The 17679-nt window shown below is 40.1% G+C and overlaps 1 protein-coding gene across 8 annotated transcripts in view; it reads left to right on the forward strand.

Moving 5' to 3' along the window:
• add3a (adducin 3 (gamma) a) overlaps positions 1–9964 on the forward strand; it is a 105662-nt gene extending 95698 nt beyond the window's left edge. For 6 of the 8 annotated variants that reach the window (XM_084930784.1, XM_084930785.1, XM_084930783.1 and 3 more), the window contains 2 exons: positions 1399–1491; positions 3738–9964. In XM_084930784.1, coding sequence (XP_084786910.1) covers positions 1399–1491; positions 3738–3988 — 344 coding nt within the window. In that variant the 3' untranslated portion in view covers positions 3989–9964. The remainder of the gene's footprint in view (positions 1–1398; positions 1492–3737) is intronic. The other 2 variants (XM_084930788.1, XM_084930789.1) reach the window with 1 other exon arrangement.
• The last annotated feature ends 7715 nt before the right edge of the window (positions 9965–17679 follow it).

Here is a 17679-nt window from a genome sequence, read left to right on the forward strand (position 1 = left end):
CGGGGACACACACACATGTTTATAGGCTTAGCCTGCGATTAGTTGTGACATGCAGATTGTATATATTGATCATTTAAAAAAAAAACAGATTGATTATAATGCGCATTATATAAGAGAACTGATCAAATTGAGCTATATGCGACATAGATATGTATGAACATATGTACAGATGCGTATTATGTGCTATATGTTTCACATGAGGTGACAAAGCTCATGCAAATGACTACACACACTGAGATCATCTCATCTGAGGCTCGCACGCATTTTTATCTGTGTATATACAGAACACCGAGTACTATCACTGCACAGATCAGGCTGTTATGCAAACACGTCCTATACGCTGTGCTTGTAGGAGTTGTGAATGATTGTGACGACTGCCAGCTCGATGTGTAAGCCCGAACGTACTAATGAATGTGTTAAAGTGATCAGGGAACGTCTTTCATTCAGACTAATTGGTGTTTAAAATGAAATTAAGCTACTGTAGCTAAGCTGCGTGGCAACACTATGTGCTCCTTATGGTTGGATAGAATTGTTTAAGAATCTATAGTTCAAAGGGGACTCATTATGCTTGTTTCTTTATCCATTTTACATAAGAATATAAACTCTTCTCATAATCTCCTTATTCTATATAAGAGTGACTGAGATTTATTTTCTTTCTTGCCCTAAACTTCATTTTTCTGTATTTAAATGTCTCACAATACAAATACTTCACCATCAAGAGTGTTGTCTGTGTTAACCTCCTAAGACCTGAACTCTTTCATGGCATGCATTTTTAATTTGTCTTTGCTATTTGGGCTGATTGGGACCTGATGAATGTAAAAACAAAGAATTACCTTTTTTTTTTTTTTTTTTTTTTTTTTTTTTTTTAACCTGACTTTTGTTTCTGAGAAAAATGAGATCAACATATGAGGTCATTCGTTTTAAATTTTGATAGAACAGTGGCAGTATAATGGCCTTGTACGTGGATATCAGGCCCTGGTAGAGCAAAATTCTAGACAACCCAAAATGTGATGTCCACATATGTGGACACCAGGTCCTAGGAGGTTAAGGTTTAGCAAAATGTTACAGTGTGTGCTCAGCCACCCACGCCCGGGGGCGGGTGGATTGATGGCACTCTGATAGCTGGGTGATCAGCAGACAAGGATTTTGTAAATTTTGTTGGAAAACAGCTGTGCATGGCCTGATTCTAACATGTGTGTGTGTGTTACCACTAATCTGTCAACCTCCCCACCCCACTCCCTCACTCCCTCCGGACCCTTCATCCCAATTCCCTCCAACCTCTCATCCCACTCACCCCTGCTGTCTTCCCTCTACTTCCACCCCCTACACCCTGCCACAATCCTCTCATCCAACCCTCACAACCCCCCCCACCTGGCCCCGTCCCCACCCTCCCTGCAGATGGCGAGCACGAGCTAACCTCTGACGATGGCTCCACTCTCTCTCAGTCTCTGTCTGTCACCCAGTCCCCGCAAAGCACTTCAGCTAAAGAAGGTATCACTCACTCACAGACTGAATTGTTTTTCAGAATGAGCTTCACTGTCTTGCTTTTTGACTTTAATGTCAGACGTGTGTTTGTGGACGAGCATGAGAGTGTAAATTTAACTGCAATAGACTAAATGCTTATTATACAGTGCCTGAACTAGTTCATGCTGTACTAACTACTCTTTCGTGTTAAAACGTGGTCATCTAATTCAATGAAACTGCAACAGTTTCACTATATTTAATACCTCTCTGACTTTTTTTTTTCTTTTCTTTTTTTGGACAATACAAATTTATATTGGGTTATGAAAATGTAGCGTTGCCTCAAAGGTATGAATTCATATTTTATACACTTATTATTTTGCCATTGAGGGTCCAAAGGTTTGTTTGTTTGTTTGTTTTTAGAGCAATGGGAGAAGCAATTTTTAAAGACTTGAAGTCTTGTAAACTTATAAAGCATTCAGGGATTTCTGTGATTTTGCAATTGGTTGCCAGAGAGTAGCTGCTTCAAGAAATGGCATCAATTTTTGGTTATATCAGCCCAGCACTTTTATCTTAGCAATAAAATGAGAGAAACTAACTCCCTCCTGATGAAAGCTCATACTTCTATTTTCTGCTAGTTATCTGGGTCTGCTACGGTGTAAGTAGTGATGCCCAGACCCCCCTCTCACCAGACAGTCTTGGGGGGGGTAAGCTGTCTACCATGTCCTGCCCAGAGGTCTCCTCCTTGTTGAACATGCCTGAAACTCCTTGCCTAGAAGGCGTCCTGATCAGATGCCTGAGTCGCCTTTCCTTTTGATGTAGAGGAGCAGCATCTCTCCTCTGAGCTGCTCACCCCTATCTCTAATAGAGAGCCCAGACATTCAGAGAAGGCTCATTTTGCCAACAGTTAAATATTCGTTTGGTCACTACCTACAGCTTGTGGCCATAGATGAGAGTAGGAACATGGATCAGCCAATAAATTGAGAGCTTTGTCGTCATGCTCTGCATCACTTCCTAATGAAAGATACAAGACGGTATTGATTTTCTTACTTGGCTCATTCAGTGTTTTTATCTAAACTTGAGGATTTGTCGCAGTCTTACACGCATCGTTATAAAGACTTATCAAGAGTGAATGTTCATTTGGTGTTAACATCACAGATCTGAGGGATTGGTAATGGGAAGTGTCACATCACTGGGTTTCTTGCCTGTTGCCGCCCTTTGAATGTATTTCGTCTGTTAACACGCAAGATTGACATTTGAAGCCATTTGGTGTGCCGCTAAGAAATGGCAGGATCATAGAGGTCTCTCTACAAGTTGTAAATAATGGCACTATGGGATTGGCTTCCTGTCCACTTCCTTCCAGGGCAAACACGCAAAACCACACAATAACAATTAACCAATAACGGCGCGTTCACTCAGGGGACCTATATTTTCTGACACTGTCACCATGAGGTCAGCCGTGTTGTACAGCAAGCCTTTTAGTCCAACCATCTGGTTTTTATGCAATGATGAAAATAACCTGAGAGGACACGTTTGGTGCGTAATATGAAACCAGCGCCCCGGATTGCTTAACCTACATTTGCAGCACAGAGAACGGAGATGTGACGCTTCCCGGCATGTTACGTGAACACCGATTAAGGCAGTGTGTGCAGTGTGCTGTTCAAAGCTCCCATTTTGTTGGGTTGAAAGGAGGGCAGACTCTCTGGGCTATCAGGTCACTGGGGTTTTTACGCAGGGATATTACGAAATATGTAGAGCACGGGGACACTGTGTGATTAGTACATCCGACAACAGAGCCTCGCATTTGGCACAAGAGGACACAATGAGACACAATAAGACATGAGACATATTCAGTGTGAGAAAATATATTGATTTAATCAGTCATTTCTCCAATATGATAACATGAACATGCACCTCAGTGATGCTCCACCAATAATAGTTATGAGTTTGCTCTTGGTGGACATCCACAAGCTGAAGATTCCTATTGGTGGAAAACGACTAGAAAAGAGCCAGTTTTAATGAACTCTGTTTAACTACCAGATAATAGCTTGTATGCCAAAATGCTAAACATGATCATGATGTAAAAAGCCATAGAATATTTTATTTGAAAAGAGAATGGCTTGCAGCTCATAGATTTACTCTACATGTATCCCTTCCAAAGAACACTTAAATCCAGGGAGCTCTTCTTTGTCGTGGGAGAATTGATCACATCTTGCAGATGTTGTGCCCGACGTTTTCACCTCTAACTCGTGTCTCGCTAATTTCCCTTCCCGCAGAGAACCACACAGGACTGATGAACGGTAAAAACGACCACGGGGACGTGGACGAGGAGCTGTCGAAGCGCGTGAGCCAGCTGACCACCAGCGTTGAGAGCGTGGAGATCACCGTGCGCTCCGGGGAGAAAATCGAAGAGGCCCTGTCTCCCGAGAGCTCGCCCTCCAAGTCGCCCAACACTAAGAAGAAGAAGAAGTTCCGCACCCCATCCTTCCTGAAGAAAAACAAAAAGAAAGAGAAGACGGAGGCCTGAGAGCGAGCAGGCAGCAGGGGGCGAGGCAGACGGGGAGATCATCTGCATAGAAGAATGAGGGGCAAGCAAACCCCCGTTTTCTGTTTAATAATGTCTGTTTTTATTTTGTTTTAAATGTCCTTTTATGTTTTTAATTTTATTTGTTTTTTAACAAAAGGTTTTATGTGCAAAAGGCAGAGGAAACGAATTAACAAAAATCTGTTTGTAATAAAAAAGAGAAGTTTTCTCCTTCTGCAAAAAGACAAGAAAGCTTAGGGGTTTGGGGCGGGCAAGCGAGGCCAGAGATTAAAACTGCAACAGATGTGGGGTGGCTAGGGCAGGTAGTGGGGTGTCTGCACACCTGACCTCCTGTGCAGGGCTTTAACGGGGCTCCTTGGAAGTGTCATTCAAGGCTGTTTAGATCCTGAGTTTTTGGCTACTCCTGTGATTATTCCTGGGTTGAAAAATGGAACGTGAAACCACGTTGTTTTTTTCTTGCTTCAAATAATTGGAATGCAGCCCGAGTGTTGTAAAACTGCACACGTTCAAAAGAAACGCTTTTTTCCCTCCCCTTCTAAGACCTTCCAGCCCTTTTACCTCCTTCTTCTTCTTCTTCTTTTCTTTTTTTTTTTTTTTTATATCTCGGTCACCTGACTCTGCATACGGAACAGCGAGACCACATAAAATTTCAAGTCACACTGGAAAACTGGTCTCAGAGGGAAAAAGAAAACAGCCACAGGGTTTGTGTTGATTTATTTACTGTGAGAGAGGATCTCTCACGCTCTTCTAGCTACTGTAGGCACAGGCTTCTGACAAAAACCTTCTTTTCAGCTTGTTGTGGTTGAACTACAGATGAGTTTTAAGAGTAGAGACAGTGAGGCTGACAGTCTATCACAACTGTTATCTGAGAGAGAATATTTATGTAGCATTTTTTTTTCATCTTGTCCTTTTCATCTCAGTGTTTGTTGTTTTTTTGCCAAATTAATGGGAGAATGGGAGGAAAAAACAATCTCATCTTAAGCAAGCATCTCTATTTCTAGTTTGTCATCTCATTTTTACTGAACACAAATTTGGTATTAGTTGACTGTTTTGTACTCATTTCTAAGCTTTTACAGAGAATACAGATGTTATGCATGATTTCTCTTTTTTTCCTGTTTTATTTTTTTTGCAGCAACTGAATTTATTTGGCTGTCTTCTGTAGTGATGCCTGATTTTTTTTTTTCCAAATTATATTCTAACCTTCAGAGTACACAAAGTTACTATATAACACAGATATATGAAAACTGGATATGTTTGCTATAGATTTTTTTTCTCGTTAGCTATATATTTTTTATTTCATGGTGCAGCACTTTTTTTGTGGTATATAACACATTTTAGTTGCAAGTGGTTTCACCAGTGAGGAGGATCGTGAAGTAATTTGGTAAAAGTCGTGCAAGTAGAAAGCGAGGCATGGTGTCGGGGAGCGGTCAGGACCCAGAAAGTGAGTTGAATGAAGACGGACAGAATAATCTTTCATTGGTGTCACACGTGAGAAAATATTACTGCGCTCAAGCAGCGTTTCTGCTGTTTCCCATCGTAGCTGGGGACTGCGCTTAGTCCCCAGCTGCGATGGGAATCATGGGTCATGGAGACTAGAGCGGTGACGTCTTTTTGTTTGGTGTGTTTGTGCGTGTGTGTGTGTGTTTTAAGCCATATTGTAATTTTTTTCCTCCATTATTTTAATAAGACAAGGGTTGTGATTATCTGCCTGCTCAGGCGTCATAGACCCTAACAAGAACTCTGTTAAATCACCCCAGTGACTGCATCGACACCCCTCAGGCACCCCAAAACTTTATTATTTTATTTTATATTTTTGCAGTGGCTACACTCACAGTAGCTACGCCTCCTTGCTTAATTTGCTGTTTTATTTCCTCCAAGAACTGGAACATCATTAGGAGGTCATAGGACATTTTATCTTTTTATGATTCTTTTCCGGGCCCGGTCATTATTTCAGCTTCTAAAACCTTCCCTCCTGTAATTTCTCTTCTAAACACGATCCTGTTGTAACTGGCGGATGACCCACAGTTGAACTCAGCAAAGCCAAAGTGTGATGGGTTGCCGCATATCCTCCCCCCTGCAGTTTAACCAGATGTACCAATATCCCAGCTAGCAATGTGAAGTATTGGATTTGGAGGGAGTGCGGGAGGGTCTAGGGGCACATCTTTAGCCGTGTTAAACGATAGCTTTTGGCTCCGGGCGAAGAACTGAGGTCACACAACTGAAAGATGGAGAAAGAGAGGAAATGGAAGTGCTTATCTGTGTGTAGTAGACAGGAGCAGGGGAAAAGGACAACCTGATACTAACACACCATATTTTCACCACTCAGATGTTTGTTTGTTTTTTGTTTTGTTTTCTTTGATACATGGCTCCTCCAGGAAATCTTTTTTCATCCTCCATTTGTATCGCAGTACGCTTTTTTTTTTTTTTTTTTTTTTTTTTTTTTTTTTTAGTTTGCAGAACGCATTAGGTGGTGTTTTTTTTTTTTTATTAACCCTTTTTTAGCAAAATTGCTTCCAGATGAACTGAATTTGCATCACATCCTTTTTATTTTCTCATCTGTTTTTGACTGTTTGCACCTTGCTTTGCTAATGTCTCCACCTCTTCTTTTTTTTCTGTTCAACACAAAAAAACAAACAAAAAGAACGAGTTTTGCTTTGGCATGCCAGAATGAGCCAAGCTACTTTATGACCTGTGAAAATCCTATATAAATGGTTATCTAATGGAGTTGCTTTTAGATGTATTGCTAATCTGTGTAAATTCACAAATAAAACTGTATTTTAAGAACCCGATGCTCATTTTTTTCATGTTTGTGCTGTCACAGTCCATATCATTCTTCAGCTTTAGTTTGACATAATCCATACACAATCATTTTACTTTAACATTTCCATGAACGGAGTAGTTTTATAAGCTTAATGCTGCATTTTCATGAGGTTTCAGTATTGTAGAACGGCCTCATGGAAGAGAAAGACCTGTGCTGACATACAGGACGCTTTGTTGAGTGAGCATGGGTGGGGTGGGGTGGTGGTGGGTGGGGGGACTCTGGTGCCTTTATCTTTAATCAAGGAGTGAATTAATATGAATGTATACGTATGTGTGTCTATAGTTCAAACTGAAAAATATGGCACTGATTAAATGTGAAATGTGAAAATCATCAACAGACCCAAGAACTCTGGAAGGACAGAAGTCATGAGAGTAAACATATGCATTGAGTCATGATCCCATGGCTATATAAAGCAGCACTTTGTAAGGTTTGTGTATAAGGAAATCTTTCCGTGACAAGCTATTGTTGTGCTTTGAATAATCCTTGTCATTATTTTCACACGTGAAGTCTTATTACAGCGGCTTTTTAAGGCCGTTGTTCCCAACCTAAGGGCGAGGTGATCTGTAAGTCACATGAGCGAAGACAAGTCATTTTATTTGAACTGTTGTAATATTTTCCTCAAACTGGTCAATAACCATAACTATGCATCCTTATAAATGCGTCACACTGTTCAAATGCTTTTCCCTATAAAGACGATATTTGATGACCCGCTCTGTGGCCTTAATGAGTTTTGACCTTTTAGAATAAAAATGTTGTCTTTAGTCTGCCATTAAAATAGTTTCCAGATTTTTCCAAAGGTAGCAGCAAAGGCAGAGACCACCCTCACTAACTTCTGATGCAAACCCAATCACCAGAAACTGCTTAGTTCAGAAAAGGATTTTGAAGGGCGTACTCCTAGCAGGCTTTCAAGAGTTAAAATAGCTTTATTATTCCAAACACTCTTTCCCTTTGAAATAAAAAATGAAGTACCTACAGTTCAAGTCAATACTGGTCGACTTTAGTGCAGCCCTAGCCCTTCTCAATGTAAAAAAACTGTAGTAATCACAACCCTACCACACAAATCCAGTAGTAGTAGTATACTCTGAGTCTGAATAATAAAGCCATTTTAAACCTGGATTCTGACTCATAGCCAGCAGTGGGTGAGTGCTTGCAGAAAGAAGTCCACTTGCATAGAAGAAGATGCAAGTGGACTTCTCACTTAATATCTCAGTAACTCTCCCCTTTTATTGTCTGTTATTTAATAAAGTATAGTGTTCATATTGTAAACTACTTTTAGAATAAAATAAACAATGAAATAGGGTCTAATTTGGTGAAGGCCTACACTGTGATTAACAAGCCCTCAGACCCTCAGTAAGATTGGTCATGATGTGTAGATGTGTAGGAGTGGGTGATGTAATGTGGCTACAGCCATCCTTTATATACATGCTATAGCCTTTTTTTACATGTGACCTCAGTTTGGGAGTTTTACTAGAGTTTTTCTTTCATATGTATCACTCAGCATGAGATAATTTGTATCAGTTGCATTATCACTTCTGGGCATGCTCAGTTTAGGTGACAAGAGTTGCCCAAGTAGTGTGTGTGTGGGAGGGAGGCACAGGGCACGTTTCCAAACAAATTCCCTTCACTATTCTAATAATTGTGCAGTTTTAGATTTGAACTGGCATGTTTAAAAGAGAAAATGATTTAATGTCTGATCCTGCTATTTGTAACTTGTGTGTCGTCATACACATCTTTAGATATTATCTACAACAGTTCAGAGCTGCTCTAAATTTTTTTGGCAGTGGCTTATGATTGGGAGTAATATATGATATCATGGATATATCTCCATAGTGTAGTGGTTTGGACTAACAAAGTAAAAGGTTGCTGGTTCAGTTCCACTCAGAGACACTAATTCCCACCTGATGCTGTTGCAAAAATCTCACCCTTGTCCTATATCCTATAAACTGACTTAAACGTCTTTAAATGTGTTCCTCTTCATGAAGTTAAAAAGGTTGGGAACCACAGCTTTAAAACGTGTTCTGTGTTGTATCACTTCAAGTGTGTGTATCTTTATGAGTTTTTCTTTTGTTTAGGATGATTTGTTTTGTCTGCAAAACCTCATTTTACTGTCAGAAAGTTTTCCTGACACTTAAAGCCCAACTGGACCGTACCACGGCAAAAAGCCCGTCTCACGTCGGAGCTAATCAGTCACTGCACGGCATGGACTGTCAAAACCAATTTGAAGGTGTGTGCACACGAGCAGCCACTGTGCCTTGATTGCATTTATATTTCAAGATGCAAACCAAAATATGCAAAACTAGCATCACAATAGTGTGTGCTAACTTCCCCAAAGGATGTCTCTCGCAGATTTTTTAGAGTCTGCACATCTTTATGTAGACTTGGCAGCACTTTTTCCTCTTCACCCCAAAATGTCCTTACTGCTTTTTTTTTTTTTTTTTTTTTTTTTTTTTTTAAATGTCTTATTTACATTTTCTTTCCTGCAACCTCAGATGTTTTCCCCAAATTGAGGGGAAATGTATAATTTTGATGCTAAGCTGCTATAGATTGTCCACCCTGGGCTGCCCCTCACTTATTATGATGTCTACAACTATTCTGCTTTTCAGCACTTTGCTGGGTTTATATCAGCAACGTGAACTTCTCTGGGGAAAACATTACTTAAAAAAATATACACTTGTGATCGGTGCTGGTTTACAGTTGTATGTTTGAGCCAGGTCGTTCAGTTTGGCACTTTAACGAATGTTTGAATGTTTCAAAAGAAAATCAGTTTAATGTGATTTTAGTGATGGAGAACTTTGAATGAAAATTGTTGTGTTATTCCAAGCAGGCTAACTCCAAAACTAAGACTCATCGTGAACTGAATCTTTGCATCCAGAGAAACCCGACAAAAGACACCAATACGGGAGTGAGTTTGGTGTATGACGAGAATGAGACGAGGGAAACCGAATGAGCCGTAATTTCTTTTATCTCACGTCTTCTGTCTGTTATCATTTATATTTTACATGTTGCTGGCTTCCATAGAGAGCATATAAAACCAGTGTAACCCTGTCTTGGCGTCAGTGAATGTGAAACCAGTATACAGCACTTTATCTGGCAACGTTCCTGTTGTGAACAATAAATCTGTACGAGCGATCCCGTGACACTGCGTGTTTTTGTGTGTCTCGTGGTGAAGATGACACCATCTAGTTGCTCCAGAGAGAGGTAATTGTTTGTTCTTTACTTCTACTGAAAACCAGTGTGAGTGATAAAACCATTGAATTTTTTTCCAGAAAAATAGTCATGCATCTAATTTAACTCGTTACGATAAGTAGAACATGTATGCCTTTTTCCTGTAATGGGGAATATATTCTCTGAATTTCATTGCATATTGCCTTTTCTTTCAACACAACATAATAAATGGTGTTTGTTAAGAAAATGGGGCAAAACTGATTACAGTGATGTAGAAAATTGACTATGATGTGTGATTCTAGGAGACTCTGCGCCGGCACAGCGTGAGCTCAGAGGAGAGGAGGTGTTTAACGGTTTATTTTTTCTTAAAGGAATTTCCACTGACATGGCTGAGTTTAAAGCCAAAATGAAAACAATCTATAAATATGACTCCTCTAATAAATCAAATAAAGGCACTATCAACAACTTACTCAAATAACAGGAAAGGACAGGGGAACATAGAAATAAACACCCTGCAACAAACAAAGGAAAAGGACTGAACAAGTCTGATCCAGGCTCTTTTTTTAGTTTGTCATCTGAATGAGAAGAGCCTCGTTCCCTCTGCCTCACTTCCCACTGCTGTAGTTTCAATAATTAAATGTTTTCATTCAATTTCAAATAATCAGTTATCCTTTTAAGTTTGTAAACCAGCACACACTCATACATTATACACAGACCCATCCTGCTACATCATGTTCAACACTGTTAAAGAGGTGAAGAGGACTTCTCCTCCCCAGACTGCATCCTGCTGTGAGTGTCAAAACAATGAGACTACTTGCGTCCAGATGGATGCTCTGCTAGGGGAGTGTGGTAACCATGATAGGCCTTTTTTTGGGAGCACAGCCCATCCCATATGCACTGACAAACACACATGCACACACAAGCACCCACCCCACCACAATATACCTCGCTAGACACCCTACCACTCCAAGCTTCACAGTGACGACAGACTGCAGTAGTACCCAGATGCCACTGGGATGAATTAGCGACTGATAAACAACATAAGGGGTCAGTTAGGGCTGAGTGCAAATGCACACCCCTTGGGACCACCCACCCACACAGAGCCACACAGCTTTTGCAAACTGGTGTTAGATTTTCTCATGCAAGATACCACTTGTATGCAACAAATTGTGACGATTTTAACTTTCTGACAAACCATTAAAAAAATCACAATTTCTTATTTTGCAGTTTTTTCTTGATAAGAATGCTCCATATATGCATTAAATGACAAATTGGAATTAAATGACATGTTTTTTGGAAACACAGTAAGAAGAAAAGACCAATTTCTCACTCTTCGGTATAATGATTTCATTATATTTACTTGTAGTTATCATAGATGACTAGTTGGTCTTGCTGAATACTTCCTCATCTTCCTGGAGGACACATAATTAAATCTGGTTCTTTTTTTAGTATGTATGCAGGTGAAGTCTGTTCTCTCACATTAAATGTCATTGTTATAGTTTTATATCCATAATTATGACTCTACTTGAGTGAAGATGACACAAATGTTGTCACGTTTGTGATACTTTGCATGCATCCTCCAAGGAGAGGTCTTGAAAACAGTACAATAACAACAGCAGGTGCAGCCGTCCCCATCCTAGTCTTCAAGTAAATCTGGCCCAATTCCAGTCTAGCCCCCACCCCCCTCTTTTTTTGCTTGTGGAGGCCACACGAGAATGCTGAGAACTTCACATGAAATGCAGACCATTTAACCTTAACTACAAGTGTGTTATAAAGTCCTCTAACACTAGGTCTTTGCCAGTAAAGCCTCACTAATCACAGTTTGTAAGGGTGTAGTAACTGTTTCATGTTGAAACCTCTTGGCCTCCCAGATACGAGGTTTGCGTGTCAAACAGTTTTGCTTTGGAAATAAACACTGTGTAATGGCTTTCAGGAAACTTGAAAGAACAAGAAAGAAACAAAGAAACAAGTAGAATATCTCATGAAACAGTTTCTGTTTTGTCAGTGACTGGAATTGGAAGTTCCTCCTTCTGTTCATGTAAGTAGAAAGAGGCCATCCCAAAACTTATTATTAAATTTATACCCTAAGCCAGAGCTTCCCAAAGTGTGGGGGGTCATTGCAGGGGGGCCCGGTATGAAAAGGGAAAGACTGCTAGCACGGGGCTCCCACGCAAACGCAAAGCAGGAGATGAAGCATCGCTGAATATGTTTCCAAACCAACTTCATTCTAAGCCAAAGACTAGAAAATATGGTGACGCATATCTTCCCTTTGGCTTCACCTGCACAAGTGCCAAGGTAGGTCTCCCTGACAGAATTGGTTTTCCCTGCGTCGGGAGCAGCGCTGGGCTCTCCAAATCACGGACAAACAGTATCCCACATTCTTGATTTTTTGTTATGTGACAGCTGTGTGCAGGCAGGAGAAGGACCCAAAGTGCAGACTCCGGAGACAGAAAGTAACTCAAAAGGGTAACAAAACTAAGAATACAAAATATACCTACGCCGACAAAACACACAGCAAGATAAAGGTAGATCGCAACAATGACAAACTGAAACACAGGGCTTAAATACATAGAGGGAGCAATCAGGGAATGGACAACAGGAGGGAAACACAGCTGGGGCAAATCAGAACTGACGAGACAAGGAAGCGTAACCTGAACACACTGAGATAAGACAGAGACCTTCAAAGTAAAACAGGAAACACATAACACAGACTGAACAAAAGACACAGACTCACATGCAGGCACTACAACAGAGGGAACAGAGACGTGGGACCAGGGCAGACACAGACACTGAGTGGACACGGGGATATAGCGGACAGGGGAGACAGCAACTAAGGATTACACAGAGACAAACCATAAGACATGACTCTAACAAAAACCCAAAGACTAGAAATTATAAATAATATAATAAACTCAAAAACCCTGGGTCAACGACCCAGGCATCCTAACATTTTTAGTTCAGTTCAGTTCATTTTTATTTCAAACATTTCAAACATGTTCCTTCACAATCATTACAAAATATCATTCCATTATTTGTTTGAAAAGGAGTAGGCAGAAGTATATACTTATTTGTCCCTACCCCCTCAAGTTTAACACTTCTTGTAATGACTAACTACTCCTGACATTTTGGAGATGTTAGCTCTTTATACAGTAAAGTTACAGCGGGATACAAATAACATCAGGCTGATCCTGCCACAATTTGTTCCCCCTGTCTAAATCATGGACAAACAGTATCCCACAGCTGTTTATGTTTTTAAACCCATTTTGCACAGAGAGGCATTTTTTTGAAAAATGGGTGCGAACATTTTTCTTGTAAAACAAAGGGGCCCTACCAAAAAGAGCTTGGGAACCACTGCCCTAAGCCTTAACTCAAAGACCCGTCGTTAACACCAAGTGTGTGCACAGCCTCTCAGTGAGTGGGATTGTTAGGGGACGTATAGTCCACGCCCAGATGTACATCTTGGCTGTTTGCTGGGATCACAAAATTTATCTCACTCAGATGCAAGGGATCCATAGCATACTCACAGATATAAAAAGTACAACACTCGCTCTAAATTATAGCTTGCAGTTGCTAAACTTAACTCAACTCAAATGACAATACTCCAGAAAATCACTACAAATGTTTGAGATATAGTCTGGGACACAACCTCCACCCAAAACCACAAATTGGTGTGTTTACATTTGGTCTTCTTGAACAAACAAGATATAATGTGTTCATAGTGAGATAAAGAAAGCCGGTAGGCTGAGTTTGTTTTCCTCTCTTTCCAGACTTTTTTTTTCCCAAGATAAGCTAAGAAGCTACTGGCTACACTTTAATATTGATGAATGTGGTGGTGGTGACAACATCACCATCAATCTCTGTGTAGAAATTTAACAAAAAAAGCCCCCAAACTGAAACAGTTTCTGTTCAGTTCTGCTCAGTTTCTATGAATGCTTGTATCATTGAGGTGCAGAGAGGGACTCAGCTATCAGCACTCTGGGTGACGACTGAGTGAAGAGCTTCAGAACAGAGCCAGAGTTTTGGCACTGCAGTCACAGTCGCAGCTTTGAGTCATCCACACGTCACAGTTACGTTCTATTCCTGATAACATTTCTCTCTTTCATTACTTTAAATGAAAGCTCCAACTATCACAAATCCCACAACTAAAGTAACGCGTCCTTTTTTGTTAAATTGTGTGCCGGAAACAAAGTTTTGTGCTATGAAAGGGAAAGTCCAACAAATACATATGCAATAAGCCCGGCTGCAAAAATAAGTGTGTCCACACCTTTCAGTCATGAAGATGATGCTTCACATCTTTATTAAATCCTGTAGCTTTTTGAAGTGAAAGAAGAATTTGCTGTGATGTGATGTAATATAGAATATTGAAACATCTGTCAAAATGCTAGAATTAATCAATTAATGGGATTCAGAAAGATTGGAAATGTCTTAGATTAGTGTCTGTATGTTACAGCATGTAGCGGTGACTTTAATAAATACAAATAGAGAGCATTATCTGGCAAACAGGAAAAAATAATGATGAAAACTACATTTATGGCGTTGACAGAGTTAGAGTCTAAGTAACTAGAGTCAGACGGGTCAGATCTGAAAGTAATGCTCTGTGTTCTCCTGCACGCCTTTTAGGTCAGCTGTAAAATTCATCCCAGGTTTAAGTGATGGAATAGTTTGTAATGAAGCATCTGTAACTCTGATGTTAACCCTGTGAAAAGTGGTGGAATTCAAAATTTACCAAAGAGTAAGTGAGGGGGGTGAGATTGCTTCAAAATTAGAGAGAGAGAGGCAATTATCGCACAAGAAAGGCTGAAAAGGAAAGAGAAGCACATGCAGGGCTCGAGATGTTCTTAAATTCAGTCTGGCATTTGATCGCTTTCGCGCAGTTTTATCTTAATAATGTATGCAAACTTGTGGTGAAATCGCCTTAAAAACAAATAACTCAAAAGTGTGTGTGCAAGTTTGTGTGCATGAAACCGATACTACTAAAACAAATAGCCCAACACCTCTGATTAAGATGCCTGTGACCTTTAATGAACTCCTTCTGCAAGCACAGATTCACTGTGATGGCCTCTTATCGACAGAAGTAATAAAATCTATTTTTCTCTACTGAACTGAGGTAGCTAACTAATCAGAGCTCCAGCAAAAGCACCCAGTGAGCATCTACTAGATATCTCAATGAATTATACTGTAATTATATTGCGCCTGTGTTATTTAGCTTTTGGATTGAGTGCGTCCTCTAATGGTCCCTCTATAAAACTGACTTCCATCAGTGAGTAGGTTAAAATTGCAAATCAGTGTGTGTGTGTGTGTGTGTGTGTGTGAAGTCACCGTTATTGATCAGGTTCTCTGTCAAACTCTTGAAGATGTATTATGTTCATTTTGCGCTATGAAGCAGTAAGGATCTCACTTATTGCCCCCTAATCTTCAATTCAAAGGAGCCTTTGGAGGGAGATTATAAATGTTGTTTGTGGAAACCAAGAAAAGGAACTCTGCTGAGGAGTATTATCTTGGTGTTTTATCATTGCTCATCCAACAGGAAACCCAGTGCCATTTTTATTATCAACATCCAAGAGTACAACGACACAATGTCGAGTCCTTGACAATGGCTTGATAGTTAGACACGCAGGCTCCTGTGGTGGTTGATATGCTGATGATCTGAATTACTTGAACTGGCTATGATAGTAAGGTTCTCCTTCCAGAATGAGCAATAAAGCAATAAAGATGAATGACAAAATCTAGGAGAAAGTGTTGTGGACCAGAACACGTCCCCAGAAGCTTCAATGCACCTTACACCCTCCCACAGACGTTCAGCTGGGCTGATGTATAGTAACTATGATGGCCATAGCATATGAATCACATTATTTCAATATTCAAACCATTCGCTGATCCTTTGTGCCATAATGGATGGAAGAACTCATCTTGGAAGTGACCACTGCCGTGTGAATAGAAGTGTTTCAGCAGATTGCTGCTCACTCACAACAATATCGTATTGATTCACAGCAACCCTTCTCTCATGCTTGCTACTGGATCCCTTCACTGTAGGGGTCAAAAGTTCACATTTTTCCTTTAACTTGTCATTTGTCCATTTCAGACTCATTAGCTGTCAAATGCTCTCATTTTTTACACTAGCTAGTGATCAGTCGTGCTGAGGACACGGGGGCTCAAAGGTTGTATAGCTTTTTATCTATAAATGAGAAGCTGATTGGACTGATGCGAGCCAATTAAATTACTATTTTTGGCTGAATCCTAGCAATGCTAAGAGAGACAATCTTCCTGAAACGTAATAAAGAACAGGACTAAAATCTATAGTTTTAAAATCTATGGCTTTTTTGCCCCCAGATGAATAAATTCAAGAGCTTGATCATACATATGTTACAAATACAATTTTAAAATCAATTGTGAATTTCAGTGAAAGCCAACGAAGGGAGGAAAGAATAAGGGTGATGTGTGACTATTAGATAGTTATTGTTAACAGCCTATCTGCTAAAGAAAAAATTAATAAAAGGGAAAGTGGATACTCTCTTATATGCTCCTCACATTTTGCCCCTACTGCAAATCTAATCCTCCATCGGTGATCAATAGCATCTTTTTTCCTCTTTGTTTGTTAAAGGTTTAAAGGAATAGTAACATGGGCTGGACTTCTGATCTGTATGTTTTAAAAGTCAACTTTTATTCAGTGCCAAAAACACACATTATGGGTTACTTTAAAGAGCATATAGTGTTTCTATTAATTTGACCATGTGCTGACCTCTGAGTACATTGATCAGTGGCAGTGCTATGCACTCAGCTATTCGTTAATATTGCGATAAACATCGATGTACTTTTACAAATGGGATGAGAGGAGGGAATGTTTGTGCATCCTCAGCAAAAAATGAAAGGAAGGCGTAGGGCTACTCATTTTGATCTATACTCCCTTGTCAACTACATACACCCATTACATAACATCCTTATCACAAGAAACCAGGGACACGGGAAGGAAGAGAAATGTGCTGATCTCGACTTGGCTCGGTACAGTGTTGCCTCGCCGTATAAGTTAAGATGAGGAGATCGAAAATGTCCCAAACTTAACTGGGCTGCACTGCTGGGTTGGACAGAAGTGGGATAAGGTCCAATCATACTGAGTCTGACAGTCAGTCAAACTGATCAAACTGACCCTGAGGGGGCACTAGACTGGAGTAAATGCTGCTTAACTGGGCTGGACAGGACTACTGCCCTGGGAATAAAAAGCTTACTGTTAGTTTATTGAATTATTACTTATTTATTTTAAAACTACCTGTTAATTTTATTATCCCTACCTGTATCTTTTTTACGGAGCCCCGGAGGGGACATGGGAGAAAAAAAATTAAGACGGACTTTTGCAATATCTCGCAAAACAAACTCGGGACCTCGCCAAAGTTTTGCGAGATCTCGCAAAACAAACTCGGGATCTCGCAAAACTTTTGCGAGCTCTCGCAAAACTACGGAGCCCCGGAGGGGACATGGGAGAAAAAAAAAATTAAGACGGACTTTTGCGAGATCTCGCAAAAGTCCGTCTTAATTTTTTTTAATTAAAAAAAATTACTACAGAGCCCCGGAGGGGACATAGTATTAACCAGTTATGTTAATATTCTTAATACACTTAATATTCTAATTCATTTTACTCTTTTTTCACTATGTGACTGTTTGTCTGTGAAAGGCACTTAATAACTACATTTAC

This window comes from Perissodus microlepis, chromosome 6 (genome assembly GCF_051167445.1).
Source record: "Perissodus microlepis isolate ML-2025 ecotype Zambia chromosome 6, ASM5116744v1, whole genome shotgun sequence".
Lineage (NCBI taxonomy): Eukaryota > Metazoa > Chordata > Actinopteri > Cichliformes > Cichlidae > Perissodus > Perissodus microlepis.